This window comes from Poromitra crassiceps, assembly GCF_964638095.1.
Source record: "Poromitra crassiceps genome assembly, chromosome: 3".
NCBI lineage: Eukaryota > Metazoa > Chordata > Actinopteri > Beryciformes > Melamphaidae > Poromitra > Poromitra crassiceps.
The window spans coordinates 32,123,047-32,143,259 of NC_139625.1; the positions used below are offsets into that span (position 1 = coordinate 32,123,047).

Below are 20,213 nucleotides of genomic sequence, written 5' to 3' on the forward strand. Positions count from 1 at the left end.
GCACTCCATCATCAGGACCAGGAGCAGCTGAGAAGTTTCAACTCTAACCACCAATCACAGTGGTTCATGTTAGAAGTGAAGATGCTGGATGTCAGGCCGCACACAGAAAAATAAAGGTGTGGAATGATGCCATATAGACGTACCGTTTAAGATCCATGTTCGGTTCCAGTTCGCACCATTATTTTTCTGTGCACCCATTGGATCAATCAGCATCAAGTAGGGGTGTCACGATATTTCGTCGCACGATATATCGCGATATCGAAACGTCACGATATCGATATCGTCAGAAGAAAAAAAAAATTGCTCCTGAATAATAATAGAACAAATTTAGCAGAATCAACACGCATGAGTGAGGGGGTAGACTACTACTGGCATGGCAAAACAGCTCAAGGGGTACATAAGATTACATAAATTTAGGGACCATTGAGCATTAAGAAATAGATTGTATACTTTATTTTTCTTTCACCATGCAACAAACATTTAGTTTGTGACAGTGTGACACATTCTATTGCAAGAGAAGCATTATCTTCCATGTTGTTTTCTAGTTATTATAATAACAATTTCCAAAAACAGCATTTGTTTTGTATTTTGTGTATTTCAAATGAAAGACTATTTTTCCAGTATTTTCCCAGGGCTCCCTTGAAAAGAGGTTTCGATTTCAACGGGACTCACATGGTTAAATAAATGATAAATAAATACATAAAAATTATTTACTTTTGTTAAAAAAAATATTGTTAAAATATCGTATCGTATCATTATCGTGAACCCAATATCGTGTATCGTATCGTGAAATTAGTGTATCGTGACACCCCTAGCATCAAGATCATCAAACTGCTCCTTCAAACTACTCCATGTTTCATCCAAATCGGACCAATGGTGAAGCACTTATGGCCTTTGAAAAGATGCAATTTTCACATTTACATCAGTGTAATGTTTTTAAACATGCGCCATCCCTTTCCTCAAAATCGGAAGATTAATTCTGAGCGTAATTTTGACCTTTAATCATAGCATCCCCATTAGGCCAATCATTGTACTACATTGTAACCCTGGAACACAGTGAAGAAATCGCTCCAGGATTTCTGAAAATCAGGCCAGCGACGGCCAGGACTCATGGGGGCGGGACTGATTGACGCACCTTGAGGATGTTGACGTAGGGCACGCCGTCAGGGCCGTAGCGGCTGCCGTTGACCTCGATGTGTTTGAGCCACTGGATGTGCGGCTGGGCGTCGCTGTACACCTTACAGTGGAACTCCACATCGCTGCCCAGCACTACTGTCTGATTGGCCGGCAGCCCCGCCTGGAGGATGGGCCTGTGAGGGGAGCGCTCTGATTGGGTCAGAGAGAGCGAGAGAGAAAGATATAGTGTGAGGATAAAAAAATCTAAAAAATTCAAATGATACTGCACAAAATACCCCAGAATATGGAGGTGGTTTTGCCCAGATAGTGCAAACTTCACCCATATATGATGAAAATAATTTGGAGATTATGCAGTTAAGATATTTTCACGATTTGACTGATGCGCATTTCTGGTGTCAGAGTGATGATAAACTACAGATTTGGTCATATTCTAGCCAAATACTGAGTCTACATATTTCAATATGGCCTGAGGGCATATTTGGATATTTTATTTAATGTGTATGCAACATTAGATGCATCTGGGCCCAGTATACTAGGCTATATGAGGCGAATATGGCTCAGTATTTGACCTGTGAAAAAGACAATTATGCGCACATCCAAAAACTTACAGGTGCTGGACAAAAGGTAACTATAACAAAAAGATAAAGTCCGCACACTGAGGCTCCATCAATGGTTTTTTATTTGCAACGTTTCGATCTTCACAGGATCTTTGTCAAGCAAAGATCTTTGCTTGACAAAGATCTTTGCTTGACAAAGATCCTGTGAAGATCGAAACGTTGCAAATAAAAAACCATTGATGGAGCCTCAGTGTGCGGACTTTATCTTTCAGTATTTGACCTGGCATAAATCATTATCAAAAATATGTCCAGATATTTTCCAGATATGATCCAGATTCTTGTGAGTATTTAAAAAAGATATCTCCGGATTCTTCGTGTTTAAAGACTTTCTGACAGCTGTTGGTCAGGAGAATAAAAACAGTAAAAACCCACACACTGCAGTTTTTTTTTTAAACTCTACTCTACAACAGATGTGCTGTTTTGTATTGTTTTGCATTTGCTGGTGGGAAATGTGAATAAAAAGTAATACAAATTCACAGCAACTCTAGTCTTCATCAGGCGGTTAATGTTCCATTATGTTTGTTTCTTTATGCATCTCGATGTTTTCTTGCATTTCCTATACTGAACAGTACTGCAACATAAACAGTGACATCTTTTTCCATCAGACAGAGACAGAGAGACAGCATCTCCAGGTCGATAGTGACAGGAGACGGAATGCGGCTCAAAGCCGATGAAACACACCGTGCCAGAGAGAGGGGAGAAGGGTCTGACCTGCGCAAACCTGCACTGCTTTACTTCAACACCGGGGTGTGATTTATTGCTCTTTTCTGTACAGTGTGAGGAAGGCAGAAGCAAACAGAGACGTGAATGTAAGTGTGTCTGTGTTGTCCATGGTTTCCTCACCGAGCACGTCCAGCTGGTAGGTGTGGGTGATGGTGCCGTACTTGTTCTGCACCACGCAGGTGTAGTTCCCCCGGTCCGATGGCACAGCGCTCTCCATCACCAGACTCCACTGCTGGTGCCTCAGCTGTGGGAGGGGGGGGGGAGAGAAGTGCATGGTTAGAAGAGGAGTAACAAAAATGTGAGCATACCCTGTGTGTTTTGAAGAAACCTCAGAGGGGGTTGTACAGTGGCTGTGAAGTGAAAATCACAACGGAAATAGGAAAAACAACAAATCAAGAAACACAACAGCAAATAACAAAACATGACAACAAATTGGAAATCACAACGGCCAAACAGAAAACACAATCACAAAGCAGAAAACACGACATTAACTAAAGGTACCCAGCTCATCTTTTGAAAGTGTTTTGTTATTTGTCATTGTGTTTTTTGATTTGTTGTCGTGTTTTCCTATTTGTCATTGTGAATTGCACTTCACGGCCAGCAAATATTTGATATCATTTTTACAGGCGTGACGAAGAGCACAAAACAGGACAAATTCAGTTCAGTCCTTTGTGAATATAAGGAGAGGTTTATGGGAGTTGTGCGACGTTTTGCAGATCAGGTGTGAAGATTCATAGTTCAAGATTTTTATGTCAAAATACATCCATTCTTGTCAGCTTAAATCACAAAGTGGGGCCGCAACAGAGAAAAGAGCATCTGATCTCTGCTAATTGAAACACTGTAGATTCGCCATGTTTGCCCAAATTAAATTCTGCTGTCAGGTTTGTTCACAGAGTGAAATACAGACTGTCTCCTAAACAGCAGCAGAGGGCGTTAGATTGTCTCTTTGGTTTCTTTGGTATAAAGCACGACAGACCAGCTGGTCTGAGCGAGCTGTGAGACCTTCACTGACCTCACACTACAGGTCTGAGTGAGCTGTGAGACCTTCACTGACCTCACACTACAGGTCTGAGCGAGCTGTGAGACCTTCACTGACCTCACACTACAGGTCTGAGTGAGCTGTGAGACCTTCACTGACCTCACACTACAGGTGTGATCGAGCTGTGAGACCTTCACTGACCTCACACTACAGGTCTGAGCGAGCTGTGAGACCTTCACTGACCTCACACTACAGGTGTGATCGAGCTGTGAGACCTTCACTGACCTCACACTACAGGTCTGAGCGAGCTATGAGACCTTCACTGACCTCACACTACAGGTCTGAGCGAGCTGTGAGACCTTCACTGACCTCACACTACAGGTGTGATCGAGCTGTGAGACCTTCACTGACCTCACACTACAGGTCTGAGCGAGCTGTGTGACCTTCACTGACCTCACACTACAGGTCTGAGTGAGCTGTGTGACCTTCACTGACCTCACACTACAGGTCTGGGCGAGCTGTGAGACCTTCACTGACCTCACACTACAGGTCTGGGCGAGCTGTGAGACCTTCATTGACCTCACACTACAGGTCTGAGCGAGCTGTGAGACCTTCACTGACCTCACACTAGAGGTCTGAGCGAGCTGTGAGACCTTCACTGACATCACACTACAGTATTTCTGGCTCTTCGCTCTGACCCTCGCTGCCACCAACATACAAAGTTGCCTCATACGGTGATGCAGCTTTTACTTTCCTTTAATGCCATACTAAAACTACTCCTAAAATAGTAGAAAATGATTTTCTGACGTGGTGTACACCAGAAGCAGAGCACCACAAACTAACACACAGTAAAAGGATTGGGGAACAGAGAGCAGTCTGGTCAGTGTGCGGTGCAGAGCTGGACCATCTAGTATTATGAATGGATTATTTTGATGAAATGTCTTTCAGTTACGCTGAGCAAGAAAGTGCTTTACTAACGCCAGGGTGAAACTCAGGATTCAAGATGAATTGCCATATCAAACAATGGCTAGAAATGAGTTTCAGTGCGTAGTGTAGTCACGTTAAAATGTGAAAATCATAAGCCTCAAACAGAGGAGTGATCAAGTGGATGAAATGAAATAAGACTTGAAAGAAAGTTGTATCTTCACATTAGGGATGATTCTCAGAAGAGTTGGCTCTGTAAAGGGTTTTCCAGGAGTGAGGGAGCGCACGATTCGTTTGCACCTTTGAAATGGCTTCCATTGTGCCAGCCAAGAGCAATCAATCCCAGGGGAGTAAAGAAGCTGGGGTAGATAGATGTGGTGTGGTAATGTGGAGCAGGTGTGCCTGGCTGGATGGCACCGGCAGACAGACACTAACTTGACAGATCCAGAAGCCGGGCAGGCGGAGGCTGAACGAGCGAGGCGAGAACAGGGCGCCGCCTGCACGCATCACCAGGCAGCATCTCCCCGCGTGCCGCAGGCCAACGGGGACCATCTCACCGCTAAGTGGAAACAGGCGGCCACTGTACTTAGTGCAGAGAGACAAGCGTGAAGCAGTGAACTCCTCCGCTAAAGGTCTCCATTACTGCAGAGAGACAAGCGTGAAGCAGTGAACTCCTCCGCTAAAGGTCTCCATTACTGCAGAGAGACAAGCGCGAAGCAGTGAACTCCTCCGCTAAAGGTCTCCATTACTGCAGAGAGACAAGCCCGAAGCAGTGAACTCCTCTGCTAAAGGTCTCCATTACTGCAGAGAGACAAGCGTGGAGCAGTGAACTCCTCCGCTAAAGGTCTCCATTACTGCAGAGAGACAAGCCCGAAGCAGTGAACTCCTCTGCTAAAGGTCTCCATTACTGCAGAGAGACAAGCGTGGAGCAGTGAACTCCTCCGCTAAAAGTCTCCATTACTGCAGAGAGACAAGCGCGAAGCAGTGAACTCCTCCGCTAAAGGTCTCCATTACTGCAGAGAGACAAGCGCGAAGCAGTGAACTCCTCCGCTAAAGGTCTCCATTTACTAACACGGGGGACTTGATGGGGAGTGATGTCAACAAGAAGGCTTCTTGTTCTTTTCTTTTTTCTGTCTTTTTTTTGCAGGGTGGAACAGTTAACATCACCTGCGTAGGAAAAAGCGCCAACTAAGAGAGAGGGCTTAGTGTTTTCACGAACGTTTAACCCCCAGCTAGGTAAGCGGCCAGTTATTCACATAATATACTGTATGTCATTATGACTGGAGGAGCACACTCTCTTACAGTACTCTCTCCCCTCTTCTCTCTCTCTCTCTCCATCTTACACACTCCTCAACTCTCTCTCTCTCTGTCTTACACACTCCTCTTCTCTCTCTCTCTTTGTCTTATACACTCCTCGACTCTCTCTCTCTCTCTCTCTCTCTCTCTCTCTCTCTCTCTCTCTCTCTCTCTCTCTCTCTCTCTCTCTCTCTCTCTCTCTCTCTCTCTCTCTCTCTCTCTCTCTCTCTCTCTCTCTCTCTCTCTGTCTCTCTCTCTGTCTTACACACTCCTCGACTCGCTCACTCTCTCTCACTTGGAGGCGCATGCGGAAAATAATGTACCAGTGTAAATATTATGCCTGTGTGTGTGTGTGTGCGTGTGTGTGCTTTCTGCAGTTGCATAGTAACATAGACCAGGCGGGCATTTTTTGTTCTAAGCGGTGGCATGGCTCCACCCCGTCTGCCCCTCTGTCAGTGGTGGAGTCAAACTGGAGTCACTGGTGGCTCTTGTGAAAGGATGAGCGACGCCTGGAGGAGAAAAGGCTGAGAGCCTGAGATGTGCGAGGAGGGAAGGTCGTAAGATAGGAGCTTCAGTCGACGATCACTAGAGGCCACGGCCATTACTCTATACCAGCCATTCCCAACCTGTGGCCGGGGCCCACTGGTGGGCCGTGAAGGTATTGCAACTGGCCCGTCAAATCATTTGCAAAACATTATGATTTTTCTGGGGGGGGGGGGGGGGGGGATGCATTTATCCAACATAGAATGAAGGAAACTCTGTCTGAGAATGAAGGAAACTCTGTCTGTCCTGTCTGTCTGAAACAAATTGATCTCACCAGAGACTTGGCCAATCAATCTGATTTGGGTATTGAGTATTGGCACAATCAAGAACTGATGAAGCAGGGCATTTTTATCTCTGTTCCCCTTGGTGCATTTTGGCCTTTGGGGAGGGCTGTTTGTAGAGGGGTGTGAACTTAAAGGAGAATTTCGGTTTTTTACACCACGGTCCTTATTTCCAGCTTAAAATATGACCTTTTACTCACCCAAATAACTTTGGTTTCATTCGGAGGTCCACAGACGATTTTGAGCTCACACATTTTCTGTCACATCGCTATTCATTATGGCAGTATCTATGATAGAGAATGAAATTCCACAGCCAAAAGGTAAACAGTGAACCACTTGAAGGAAACCAGTTGAAATGAAATGATGGAGCCAGGAGTCAAAAGAAGTCGTCTGATATGATGTATTGAACATAGATCTTGGCCAAGAGATGCACTCTTGTATATTCACGGATGGATACACAGGCTTACATACATTGAACAGAAAGTCAAAGATACTTATAGGACACACATCAGATTACATGTCTTGACGCACATCAGATTACATGTCTTGACGCACACTGGAAGGCCATTCTGTAGACTCAACCTATCTGTTATTCTGGCCCTGTAGAGAGCACCGTGGCAAGGTGACAGGGCACAGTGTGCGATAGAGAGGAGCTGCAAATGTATGGTACAAGTTATCTAAATACGTCTGTCTGTGTATGTACACAGGTTATCCAAATATGATGTCTATCTGTGTATGTACACAGGTCATCTAACTATGAAGTATGTCTGTGTCATAACTATATGTAACTAAAATGGAAATGTATATGAATATATTAATAACTAGTGATTGTCCAAATAAAGGCTAATGTGATGTAAATTTTCTCTATCAATCTATATGCCAAGCTAGGCTGCTAAGCTAACAACATTTACAGAGCGTAAGCACCTTGCCCCGTATGCTCTCGTTATAGCCTGTTTGAGGATGATACTACGAGCTCAAAATCTTCCGTGGGCATCCGAATGAAGCCAAACATATTTCGGTGAGTAAAACATCATATTTTAAGTTGGAAATTAGGACCGTGGTGTAAAAAACCAAAATTCTCCTTTAATGTCCTAGTAGTTGTAGAATATGGTCATGCAGAATAAGGCATTAGTAAATGCTTTATAATGACTAATAAACAGACAATATGCTAATAATATGTATGCTAATAAGCAACTAGTTAATGGTGAATACGTGTACCTTAATACTGTATAAAGTGTTACCGATAAATCTACTTCATAAGTACTTATAACTGCTTAAAAAGTGGGTAACTCTATTCAACAAAAGGAATTTTCAGAATGCAACACCCGCTTATATTGAATTGTTATAATAATAATTAGTTATGAGTGACATTTCTACTTAAATTTCCCTCCGTCTTTCCCTCAGCGCATTTAATTATTTCTCTATACGTGCCGCCTGTCTTTATTACCATGTAACGCCGGCTAACCCGCACTGAACCCGTGGCATTAGTCCCCGGCCGTGATAATCCCATCCAGTCCAATCATGGCAGATTCCAAACAGAATTAAATGATTAAGGAGCTTTACTCGACAGTCAGAGGAGGCTTTCAAGCTTTTAGAGCTTTGGCCACGGCCCTACAGAAGGACACAGGCCATGGGAATGGACAGGGAGTTCCACACTGCAAAAAGTCTCCCCGTCATTTAGCATTTAACATACAGAGAGAGTCCGCAGCAGTTGTGCATGGGTACATATAGCATATAGAACACAGGCCATTTCGGTAGAGGTACCTTTGTATGGCACTGTGTTGGCATCATTATGGTATGCAGTAGTCTCCTTCAGGGCAAAATGGCGGCTGTGCTGCTACACACTGATGTTGCAATGGAACAACCTATTAGGGCATTCACGACTAGTAGATTTTACTAGTCGACTAGTCGTACCTAAAGGTAGTCGACTAGTCGACTAGTCGTTTTAGCAAAAAAATAAATATATATATATATATATCTTTAAGAAAGAACATGAGGGATTTACACGACATACATGGACTATCATATCCCATATCCCATATCCCCACAAAGAACATCAAAACACAACACAACAAAACAAGAAAACTGCATAAGATACACAATAATCCAAGAACAAACAAGACTATTGGACAAACAACCAAACAAAAACAATGCATCCAGATCCTATCCTGATAAGCCTAATGACACTGGGGTAAAAAGTTCTTAAAGTCAAACTCTGTATGTGGCTGCCATATTTTGGGGATGTCTAAGAATCTGCCTTTGCTCTTGTAGTAAATATTATCCAACGTATGGTAGCTTGAGAGTTCATTCCACCAGTGGACTACAGCTGGGGGATTGGATGCTTTCCAATTTAAAGCTATGCATTTTCTAGCTGCCAACAGGGCAAGATCTATGTATTTACTTTGAATGCATTGTTTTTGTTTGGTTGTTTGTCCAATAGTCTTGTTTGTTCTTGGATTATTGTGTATCTTATGCAGTTTTCTTGTTTTGTTTTGTTGTGTTTTGATGTTCTTTGTGGGGGATATGGGATATGGGATATGATAGTCCATGAATGTCGTGTAAATACCTCATGTTCTTTCTTAAAGATTTATTTAGATTAGATTTTTTTTTTTTCTAAAACGACTAGTCGACTACTAAGCACAGTGTCGACTAGTGGTTTTACTAGTCGACTAGTCTGTGAATGCCCTACAACCTATTAACGTCCACTTCTTGTCAATGTAAGTCCTTTGGAACAAGTCAAGAAAATTGCCAAAAAAGTGAGCTAATTTCACATTTGTATTCAATTTCGCTCGTTTTAAATAATTTTCTCAACAAAAGTGATAATATCTTGCAGCAGCTGGAGTGACTGGCGGTACTTTAAGATATTCTTGTTTCAAAGAACCAGCAATGGAAATGAGTGTGATTACCTCACCCCACTGGCAGATTCCTTCACTTACTTGAAGCAGAAACAGGGATTTTAAGCCAGGCTAAATGATCCGTTAAGATAGACATTTTTTGCAGTGTGTAGGAGTTGAGTCAGAAACACAGGAAGCCCAGATCCCTTTATAGTCCAAGCCCTCAGTCTTCACCTCACAAAATAGCGCTGTCAGAACCAGCGGGGCCAGTTAGCAGAATTTATGACGGTGTCAAAGCGGACCAGTGGCCCGGATCTGTGCTACTGTCTAATTTGACCCACAGAGAGAGGAAGCAGATACAAGTGACCCCGAGGGCCTGCTATTAAAACTCCTGAAGTTTGTGGGTCCAGTTTGGCTTTGGCACCATTGCATCAACAGGGAAGGAGACACTGTCAAATTGGAAGTATGTGGGTTCAAACGGGGGGGGGGGGCATTAGGTGAAATGGGATTGGGGCGGGGGTGAATGGTGGCAGTTCTAAAATTAAAAAGATTCCAAAAATATTCTTGTAAGGTGTAGAAATTCCTACACGGCCCACAGAGACTCACAATCGAGGCTGTGTTAAAATCTGGAAGGGGAAAAACACAGACTTAAAGTGCCTAAAGTCTTAAAAAGTAACATTGTGTGGAGCCAGTTTAAGAGCTTTGCCTTTGGAAACCTGTCAAAACACGGATTGAAAAATCACACCAGCGCCGAGCTCCCTGCACGGAACCAAACACAATTATGACATTGTGGGCTTTAGTCTGGCCTGTGCCGCCGTGGTTTAGCATGAACACAATGCAATCACACAACAGCGCTGGCTGTGGCTGTCAAAGCCTCAGGCCTCTCAATGGGCCCGGGGACACGCCCCCCTCTCTCCACCACCATGTGATGGCTCAATAGAGACCTGACCTCTGACCTCTGGGCTCTAGGCGCTGGCCTTCCTCCGCTGCTGTCTGTGAGGGCGCGCGGCGCTCCGAGACGTCTCCCTCCTGGAATTTTATTTTCCACTTTACAAATTAGCGACACATCCTGTTTACCGTTCCATTTGACTTCCACAAACCATAACATTTTGCTGCTCTTTATTGCTCTTCAATAGACCCACAATGGGAGTTATCGAAAACATCTGAGGCACTCAAGAGGCTGATAGATTTAAAAAGCCGTTCCCCCCAGTTCCCCTCCCCCCGAACAGGCTCATCAGAAGAGGCGCTAGTGCAGCGACCGGGACACATACCCTTAATCCGGCTTCCCACCTGCAGACACGGCCAATTGTGGCTTTATGGACGCCTGGCCAAGCCGAAGGTAACACGGGGGCTCGAACCTGCGATCCTGGTGTTGGTAGGCAGGGAATCTACTGTACCTGGACGCCCCTTGTAACTAGAACTGAATGTCAAAACGACTTCCAGTGAGTTTATCGTGGAAGAGACTGAGAATGTGAGAATTGAGTACCATACTGCAATTTTAGTGTAAATGAATATTCGCCTATATTACTATAATACATAGGATTCGACCAACATGGGCTTTTGAAAGCCGATAGAAATACTGATATTTTTGAATTGATGACTGATGAAATGATTGTAGTTAGCAGCTCTTTACCACAGGGAGAATATAGTCATAGCATAATAACACAGTTGGTCTCACTCCTTTCTCTGCGATATTTTTGTTCTAGTTTGCTGTGGCTAATCTCATATGAATGACTTTAATATTATACATGAATGCAGCAGAGCTTCCTCATCAGTCACAGACTAACGAAACATTATCTCCACCATCCGCCCATAAAAGCACTCATAAAAGCCTCTTGATCTCTCCTAATAGCGTCCACTTAGAATGAGATGCTGCTTTCATGATAAACGACTCTAAACGCTGCAACAAAAATAAACGACTCTAAACGCTGCAAAAAAAGTCCTCTAATCCTCAGTTTTAAATCTTGAAACCCACGATGATCGACAAGAACGAGATAATCAATCTGCCTTAATTCGAGCTTTCGTTGCGTTTAAAGAAAATTCCTGAAATAAATGAAACTCATCTTGGGAAACAGGTGAAACTGATATTGTCGTATTCGTAGATGTCTTCAGGAAAAAGAATAGGAAACATTTTTACATAATTCCTTCTCAAATCATCCCATCACCCAGCAAAACCTTCAAAACCCGACATGGCCGCGTTCATTCAGACTAAATTAAGCACGGCTGTCAGGTGGAAAATGATCTTGTCATTCAACACGGCGCGTTTCAATGCGGGTGCAGGCGGGGGACGGGTGCACCTTGAGGACCCGGCTGCAGGAATAGAGACTTTAGAAGGCCATTGTCAGGCTGTCAGGGTGCGCCCCACCCCCACCCTGACACCACCCTCTCTAGATGAACTCATCACAGGCAGATGTGAGGTGGGGTGATGAGGGTTACAGAGTGACACGGGGAGACTGGTGGCTCCGCTGCAAAAAATGTCTGTCTACTCTTAACCATGCATTTCATCTTAAAGTCACAATCCACCACTATTTATCTAAATATAAACATCCATTTTGCGGCAACAATTGATAACCAGTGATGCAACCGGTCAATGAGAGCTTTTTCATTTGCTGCTCTGGTAACTCATCCCAGGCACTGCTCAGTTCATTCCCAGGCACTGCTCAGTTTATTCCAATCCCAGGCAGACTGCTCAGTTCATTCCCAGGCAGACTGCTGAGTTCAGTCTAATTCCCAGGCAGACTGCTCAGTTCATTCCCAGGCAGACTGCTCAGTTCATTCCCAGGCAGACTGCTGAGTTCATTCCCAGGCAGACTGCTCAGTTCAGTTTAATTCCCAGGCAGACTGCTCAGTTCATTCCCAGGGAGACTGCTCAGTTCATTCCCAGGTGGACTGCTCAGTTCAGTGACTTGATTCAAACATTTTCCCGAATCAACCTCATGTTTTTAGTGCGAGTGCACAATGAAGCTGCGCTGGAAACCAGTCAAATGACCTCACCCCAGTGGCCGAAAAATACGACTTTCAGACTCAACATGAGATAAAATATCTTTCTTTTAAAGGGGAGTTTTGCTAATAGTTTACAATAGAGAGAGAGAGACAGGAATGATGGGATTTAAACCAATGATATTATTGTGTTTGCCTTAGCAAGAGGAGCCACCTGGATACCAAGAACACACAGAAAAATAAAGGTGCAGAAACTAAAGAAACATTCAAACTAATTAATTTGCACTGGCACAATATACTATGGAAGGGTTTGGCTACTTTCCACATGTATGCATTCACCCACCACCCAATGAATTAAGAATCTAATATCTAATATCTATTAACACCTACTAAATATGATGTTTCTGTTCCACTTCACACCTTTATTTTTCTGTCTTCCTTTTCAGATGGACATTTTTTGCAGCGTGTGAGGCAGGGGGGCTAGCAGAGGTTTTGACATGGGGGACGGGGTGCAGCGCTCGCCCCCTGACCCCCCCCCCCCCACTCCCGGGGCAGGGCCGGTGTCACAGGCCAGGAGCAGCGCCCTGTTTAGCTTGTCTGTCACCCAGCACCCGCACACTATAGAAGGTCATCTCTCCGCTCACCTCTTTCAAGGCCAACAGCGGCCCGCACCGTGATTGGATACTGGGAATTCAAATGGCATGGAGGGGGGGGGGGGGCTGAATCATGTGATCACTTTTAGATAAAGATGCTGAGGGGAACATCTTCATAATTGCCGGCTAACATCTCCATCAGACTCACTAATCGCAATACTTGGTTGCGTCACCCTGTTATATCACCTCTTATATCTGCCTTTAAATATTATTGTATTTATTTTCCCAGCACTTCTCTTTTACACAGTCCCTCTATGGTCTGCACACTCCTTCTATGATCTAGGTAGGAATGAAGGCTTATTTTACGGTATCACTCGTTAGTCCCTCTGGATCGGAGCATGGATTAAACGCCTTCATGGAAACGCTCCAAAAGGCAATAGTGACACAGAGCGTGCCGAAAGGCCAACAGTGGCCACACGGTGACTGGCTCAGAGCCAGGGGGTTAGTCACATGGTCACTTTTAAATACAGACATGGGGAAGATGTCTTAATGAGGCCTCAGTCAGCTCCTAACCTCTCTATCACAACCACATTCTCTTTCATCACCCGCATCGTTAGCCAAAGGACATACAGTATTAGCGTTTTGTCTTTTGCAGGGGAGTTTTGTTGCAAACAGTAAGTGTTTATTTCTCACTCAATTCTAGTCAGAATTACAATAATTGTTACGATACATATGACTTAAAGTCTTACACAGTGCATAGTATATGTGCCATATACGGTGCATAATATATGTGCCATATACGGTGCATAATGCGTGCATGGTGCCAGCATGGTGAGCAAATCACAAGACTAGGGGGAATGGGAATGTCCACCTACTTTCAGACTTTTTTTATGCTGCCTGAAATTGAATTTAAGACCAATTTAGAAAGCAAAATAAAGAAACAAAGCTGGCAAAACTAGCTCATTACTGGCTAAACACAGCGAAGGAAAGTTCTGAAAATTATAAAGTATTAGAGGAAAAAGGACAAGAGGGAATTCATTGTTAAGGGAGATAAAGTCAAATTAAAGCAGACACAGAATTCTGCTGCTAACCCTGTTCTGAATTAAGACTTTCTCAGACATTTTAAATTCTTACAGATACTCTATAATAACAGCTAAAAAAATCACCACTGACCAAACATCAACCAGGAGCAGAATTGCTTTAACCGCCAAGTAACATATTCCTTTGACATAACATTTACTATTTAAGTAACATATTCCTTTGACATAACATTTACTATTTAAGTAACATATTCCTTTGACATAACATTTACTATTTGGTCGACACTTTTATCCAAAGTGCCTCACAGTGTCACAGTGCCATGAGTGCATACATACATTATATTTTCAACATGGGTGGCCACAGTGGGAATTAAACCCCTCGCAGCAGCAGCGGGGTTGGAGCCAAGCCCCGCCCCACCAAGCCGTACGGAGCCAAGCCCCGCCCACCGAGCCAGAGTGAGCAAAGCCCCGCCCACCAAACCGTAGAGCGGAAAAAGTCCAGGAATCTGTCTGGGTGGCTTGTTGACATCAACTCACAGTGTGACAGTTCATACTGACACAACACAGCACGCTTCAGCTATACATATCACTGTCCATAATACATGTATAAGCCGTGTGTGTCCCTGCAGTGTTGCCAACAAAATGGCTAAATGTCCGGTTCCCACACCTTCAACATCAAATTCAAGGACTTTTCAAGGACTTTCCAGACCCAATTCCCTCAAATTCAAGGATCCAACATGGCACAGTTTGAGACACAGATCAAGATTAAAACTGAGAATTTGTATGCGAACGAGCAGGCTCACAGACAACAATTAAACAGAGAGAGCTCTCAACTGTGCTGTGTTACTGTCATTTTTTTTTTTAAATAACTTCAATTTCTATTCTTACACAAAAACTAAATAGGTAAATTCAAGTACTTTCAATGGCCCATGTATATTCATGTCTATTTTTAAAAACTATCAAGGACTTGATTATTTTTCTCAAATTCACAAACTTTCAAGGATTATCCAGGACCCGTGGGAACCCTGGTGAGGAGAGCACAGGTCCAGTGTGCCATGAGGAAATGGCACTGATTAGAATGACTTTAATATGTTAATGAACACCATAACATCTCTATCACACAGTTTAGCTGGCTGGTGGTGAGCCGCTTTGCACGAATAAGGACGGGCTGATGGGGATTGGTGAGAGAAAGCAGGAGGCTGGTGAACAGATTGAATCAATATTTAAGTGCTTTGACGGCTCAATTTGGTATTAATTCGCAGCTAACAACGCAGAAACAAGCTTTATCAATGGCAGATCTTCACATACTGTATGCATCGTATATAGCACTAAACAGGCTAAAAGTTGCTGTCAGAAAGCCACTCCAGTCCAACCCTCTGCTCTGAGGGCTGGTGACAGGTGTGTGTGAATCTGTGTGTGTGTAACAGAGAGAGAGAGGGAGAGAGACAGAGAAAGAGACAGAGGGAGGGAGAGGGTATGTCTGTGCATTTGTGAATGTGTGCGAGTATATAGTATCCGAGTATGTGCTTGTGGTGAATATGCACTAATGTATCTGGAGGTATGTGTGAGTGTGCATGCGTGTGTGTGTGTGTGTGTGTGTGTGTGTGTGTGTGTGTGTGTGTGTGTGCACGTATGTGTGTGTGTGTGTGTGTGTGTGAAGACAGGCTGAGTGGGGACAGAGGGAGGGGTCTGCTGGGAGCAGATGTTGGAGATCTCTGTAAACTGTTAATAGCTGCAGGATCTCATTACATTTAACTCTTTAAAGGCCAAGTCCTCCTCAGGAGTCGCCCACGTCATGTTTACCACACCCACCTCATGTTTACCACACCCACCTCATGTTTACCACACCCACCTCATGTTTACCACTCCCACCTCATGTTTACTACACATTTGTCAAAGGTTATCGTTTCTGTGATGACACTGAACACTTTAAATGCCAAATCTTGGAAAACGTGCCAAATCACCTACTGTATATATTTGCCACTCTAACGGCCAGGTTAGGTAAGGCTCACCTACTGTATATATTTGCCACTCAAACGACCAGGAGGTAAGGCTCATTGTGTGTATTTCAAATGTTGAAGGTTGTTTTATAATTCTATACAATAAGCTACTTAACCCATTGATACCTGATGCAGCATTTGCGTGTATATCCCTCATTTGTGTGTGTATCCCTTTAAGACCGCAAACCGCGTTAACGCAGTTCGCGGTCTTGAAGGGATACGCACACAAATACTGCATCAGGTATCAATGGGTTAATAACAATTCACTTAAAATCTTGAACTGGAAACTGGATCAAGCTTTTCTTTCACTAATAACATGTCTATGCGTATTTTTTACCTACACTTGGTGTACAAATAGCTAACATTAGATGTTTGTTGTTGTTGTTTTCAGGGTTTAGTCTGCAGGGCTGCATGTGCACGGCTCCAGAGGCGGGGGGTCTTAGGGTCCTATCGTGGCAAAAGCGGTAATTTAGCGCTTGCACTGGGCGCAGCACAAATTAATGGGCATTCCCAAGTCATCTGCGATTCTCCGTGCCCCGCAAAATTTCAGCAAACGGGATTTGGGCAGTCTTAACCACCTGAATTATTCACTTGTGTGGCCTGGCAATGCCTGAGCGTTACATCAATCAAACTAAATCAGATTCCCCTCCCGCATTCCCTTTAACACAGTGTTACACGCATGATGTAATTCTCTCCATGCGTAATTTGGAGATCTCACAACAACCATCACATCATATACCTGTTAAAAACATCTGTGATTTGATGCAATTCGGGTTCTTTTGTTGATTGGAAAATAGAAACGTGTTTGTAACGGAAACAGGGACATTTGATTGACAATAATATTACAAGTAGGCAGCATGTTTGTGGCTCTTTACACATGATAAATGTTTTTCAGTGAATAACAGTTGATTGCCTCACTGAATAATCTGCTGTTACCCAATTTTAGCAGCAGAATTTGATGTCCTAGCATTTGTATTTTAATGGAACATCGTGCGTAATGACGTATCCAAAAGGAATTCTCCTGCACTGCGCTGCGCAGCGCGGAGAATAATGGTGCGCTCAAGCACAGTGGGGTATTTTTGCGCTAAGAGCTGTTTAACACATTCACTGCCAGCCGTTTTTTTTTTACTGTAGGTAGGTTCTGCCAGAGGGTTTTTTTGAGGATTCTGGCTCATCTTTCAAGACCCGAGGATTCTTTTCTGCTAAGATTTTATGAACACGCAATATCTCAAAAGAACTAATAGAATGTGTGCTTTCTCTGTCTAAAAGAGTTTGTTTGTAGAGTTAGTAGTTATGTAAGCATTAGCAGTTGAATACAGCATGGTTTCAGCGTCAGAAAAATTATTCTGAGATAAACGGCTTTTTGTGAAATTCGATAGAACAGTCACTTTAACCATTCATTTTTGGCATCAGTAAGACGTCAGACATCTAAACAATAGTTTTGAACAGTAATTTCCTCCATAACAGCAGGAAACCCCCCTCTGCTTCCAACTCCTCCCTCCGTGTGTGTCTTCTTGGCTGCAGCGGCCGTGTCACAAGCTCGTTTCTGCTGCTGTAACCTCGCGTCACCAGTCTCATTGCTTTGCTGCTGCTGTGCCTGTCTGCGCGGCCGCTCTTTGAGGAAGTCTGGATGGACTCGCTCGCTTCTTGGAGTTTTGGTTGAGAGCTTTGATGAAGCTTTTGCGATTCTGGTCATATTTATGCTGCGTGTTTCAAAGTGTGTTCCACCCGTAATCTATTATGCAAATTTGCAATCCCGCACCGCCAGCAATCAGTGCGAAAACGAAAGCGTTTTCGCGAATCCATTTTCATGAGAATGGCTGCTTTTTGCTTGCCTTCCTCTAGTCAGGAGAGCACTGTCGCCACTCAGTGGGTCAGTAAAATAGATTATACACATTCAATACCTCCAATTCTGGTATAGGAGACGTAAAAGGGTTAGATCAACGTCCCACCGTCAAAAAAAAATAAGTGTTAAGAGCTGCTTTTATGTGCTCTTGAAATTGCATGCACGCAAAGAATTTGTGGCATGCTGACGATAGCAGAAGGCAAGCATTTTGCGGGGGCACGCCCATACCTGTGTCTGCGCTCAGATCCCCACGCAAAACTGGATGGTATCATGGCCAAAGTGCAAAATGAGACTTGCGGGAGGCAGACGATAGCATAAGACGCAGGGAAGATAGCATGAGAGGCGCGCAAACTGGTGCATAAGCGATAGCACCTGTACGACGATAGGGCCCTTAAACTTGTCAGCAAAATTAAAATGTCAGTGCTGGGGGGTGCGTTATAATGCGTTCTGAGTGCTCAGATGACATTTATGTGGTAACAAGCAACTTAACAAGTTAGTTTTTCAAGTGTTTTTAATCGGTTATTTGTTACCTGTTACTCTGAGTGTGCTGTATATAAATCAGATTGGCTTACTGTTTAAAAACCAGAACACTAGTCTGGCATTGCATGATAGAAAACATACCAATCACACGCCATACTGCTGTGGCATGTTTTTGAAGTGTTTATCAAAAAAACTTACTTTTAAACTTAACTTTCTGCAACACTGCAGTGAACCGTTGAAAAGCCAATTTTTGAAAAGGCGATGTGTTTTAGATCACTAGAGCAACTTTACTGTGCAAGTTGATCATGTTAGAAAACCTTAGTGTGTTTATTGAGACAGTAGACAGACAGAGGGGGAGATGGGAGAAGGATTTGTGAGGATTCAGCCCATCTCTGGGCATGATTTTAGACGTTCTCTGTTATGAAGTTTAAGTTTATTGAAACCAAAACACTGACTGTTTGAATTCCGATGTTATTACCATACTGAGCTTGGGTTTTTAAATCCTACAGCTCAGGGCCGTTACAGGAACACTAAAGTAAACCAAACCTGTTACTTCAAGCAGTGCCATTCCACAGGACAGACCGATGTTTAGAATGAATCCAATGACAGAATTGGTTGCAGAATTGACAGCTGGTTGCTGCACTGTGCATCTGTCAACACCATGCTAACACTACTGTATGCTATCCCGCTAGCACGCATGTATCTGTGTACCACTCTGATTTCAGCACAGCAGCTCCAAATGTATTTGGGCCGGCTTAGGGCCAGGATCCTGTCAGGGGGAAGCAGTTCTGAAGCTGTATTCACCCAGGGAAGATTCACGGAGCCTTAGCGTTCTTTCAGCACCACACTGCTTCAGCCACTTATACACATTCACACCAGGGAGCTGCCTGCTACAAGCTGACTGCTCTGCTGGAGTGGTAGGTCGATTAAAATGCCTTGCTGAAGGGCACTTTGATTACATCCCCCAAGCTGCTGTTCGGAGCCAGTGGGAAGATTTGATCAAGTTTTTTCTGATATAGTTTTCTCCACAATTACTTGGCCAACTGCCTGTTAGGCTGTCCCGGCCGTTGCTCCATCCCCTCTGCCGATCTGTTAGGCTGTCCCGGCCGTTGGTCCATCCCCTCTGCCGATCTGGGGAGAGTTGTAGGCTAGCACAGTGTTCCTTCTCATCCACTGGGCCACGGGCGGGACTCAGAGCGCCATCTAGTGGGCCGCGGAGGACCTCTCACATCAGGATATCAGAATGATATCATTAATGGGAAGGCAGTCCTTGGAAATGTTTTAACAATCAGAAGTGGGCCTTGAATTACGAAAGGTTGAGCTCCCCTGGGCTAGCACATGCTTCCATAGATACATGTGCAGTCGCCAGCCACTTCTTCTCACCTGACAGCAAGGAGTTTCACCAGGAGGACATAGCGCGTGGGAGGATCACGCTATTCCCCCCATTTACCCTCCCCCCAAACAGGCACCCCGACTTACCAGAGGAGGCTCTAGTGTAGCAACCAGGACACATACCCTTACTCCGCCTTCCCACCCACAGGCACGGTCATTGGATGCCCGACCAAGCCGAAGGTAACACGAGGGCTCGAACCTGTGACCCTCATGTTGGTATGCAGAGAATCTACCACTGCACTACCCGGACGCCCCTGGTGTGCAGATTTGAACCAGCATCTTTTTAGTCACACCCCGCTCCAACCTTCAGGCTTCAGCGTATTTCAGTGCAGTCACACTCACCTTGATGCCTCCCATCCGCTGCTCTCCTTTAAACTCCTTGCCGTTCTTCAGCCAGTGGATGGTGGGCGTGGGGTTTCCGGCCGCCGCACAGCGGAACTTGACCGTGTTGGCGGCCGGGATGGCCAGAAGCTTCTTGTCCATCCGGTCCGGCCTGGTCCAATATGGCGCTTCTGTTGGTGAAACACAGAACCAGACATGTCAAACTAGGTGTGCAGACATTTTAAACATGGATGCCCACAGTGGGAA

General features: G+C 44.3%; 1 protein-coding gene across 3 annotated transcripts in view; it reads right to left on the reverse strand.

Moving 5' to 3' along the window:
- fgfr3 (fibroblast growth factor receptor 3) overlaps positions 1–20,213 on the reverse strand; it is a 63,714-nt gene that overhangs the window by 29,956 nt on the left and 13,545 nt on the right. For all 3 annotated transcript variants that reach the window (XM_083633984.1, XM_083633982.1, XM_083633983.1), the window contains exons 2-4: positions 19,968–20,137; positions 2,598–2,721; positions 1,136–1,326 (exon numbers count right to left, since the gene is read on the reverse strand). In XM_083633984.1, coding sequence (XP_083490110.1) covers positions 1,136–1,326; positions 2,598–2,721; positions 19,968–20,108 — 456 coding nt within the window. In that variant the 5' untranslated portion in view covers positions 20,109–20,137. The remainder of the gene's footprint in view (positions 1–1,135; positions 1,327–2,597; positions 2,722–19,967; positions 20,138–20,213) is intronic.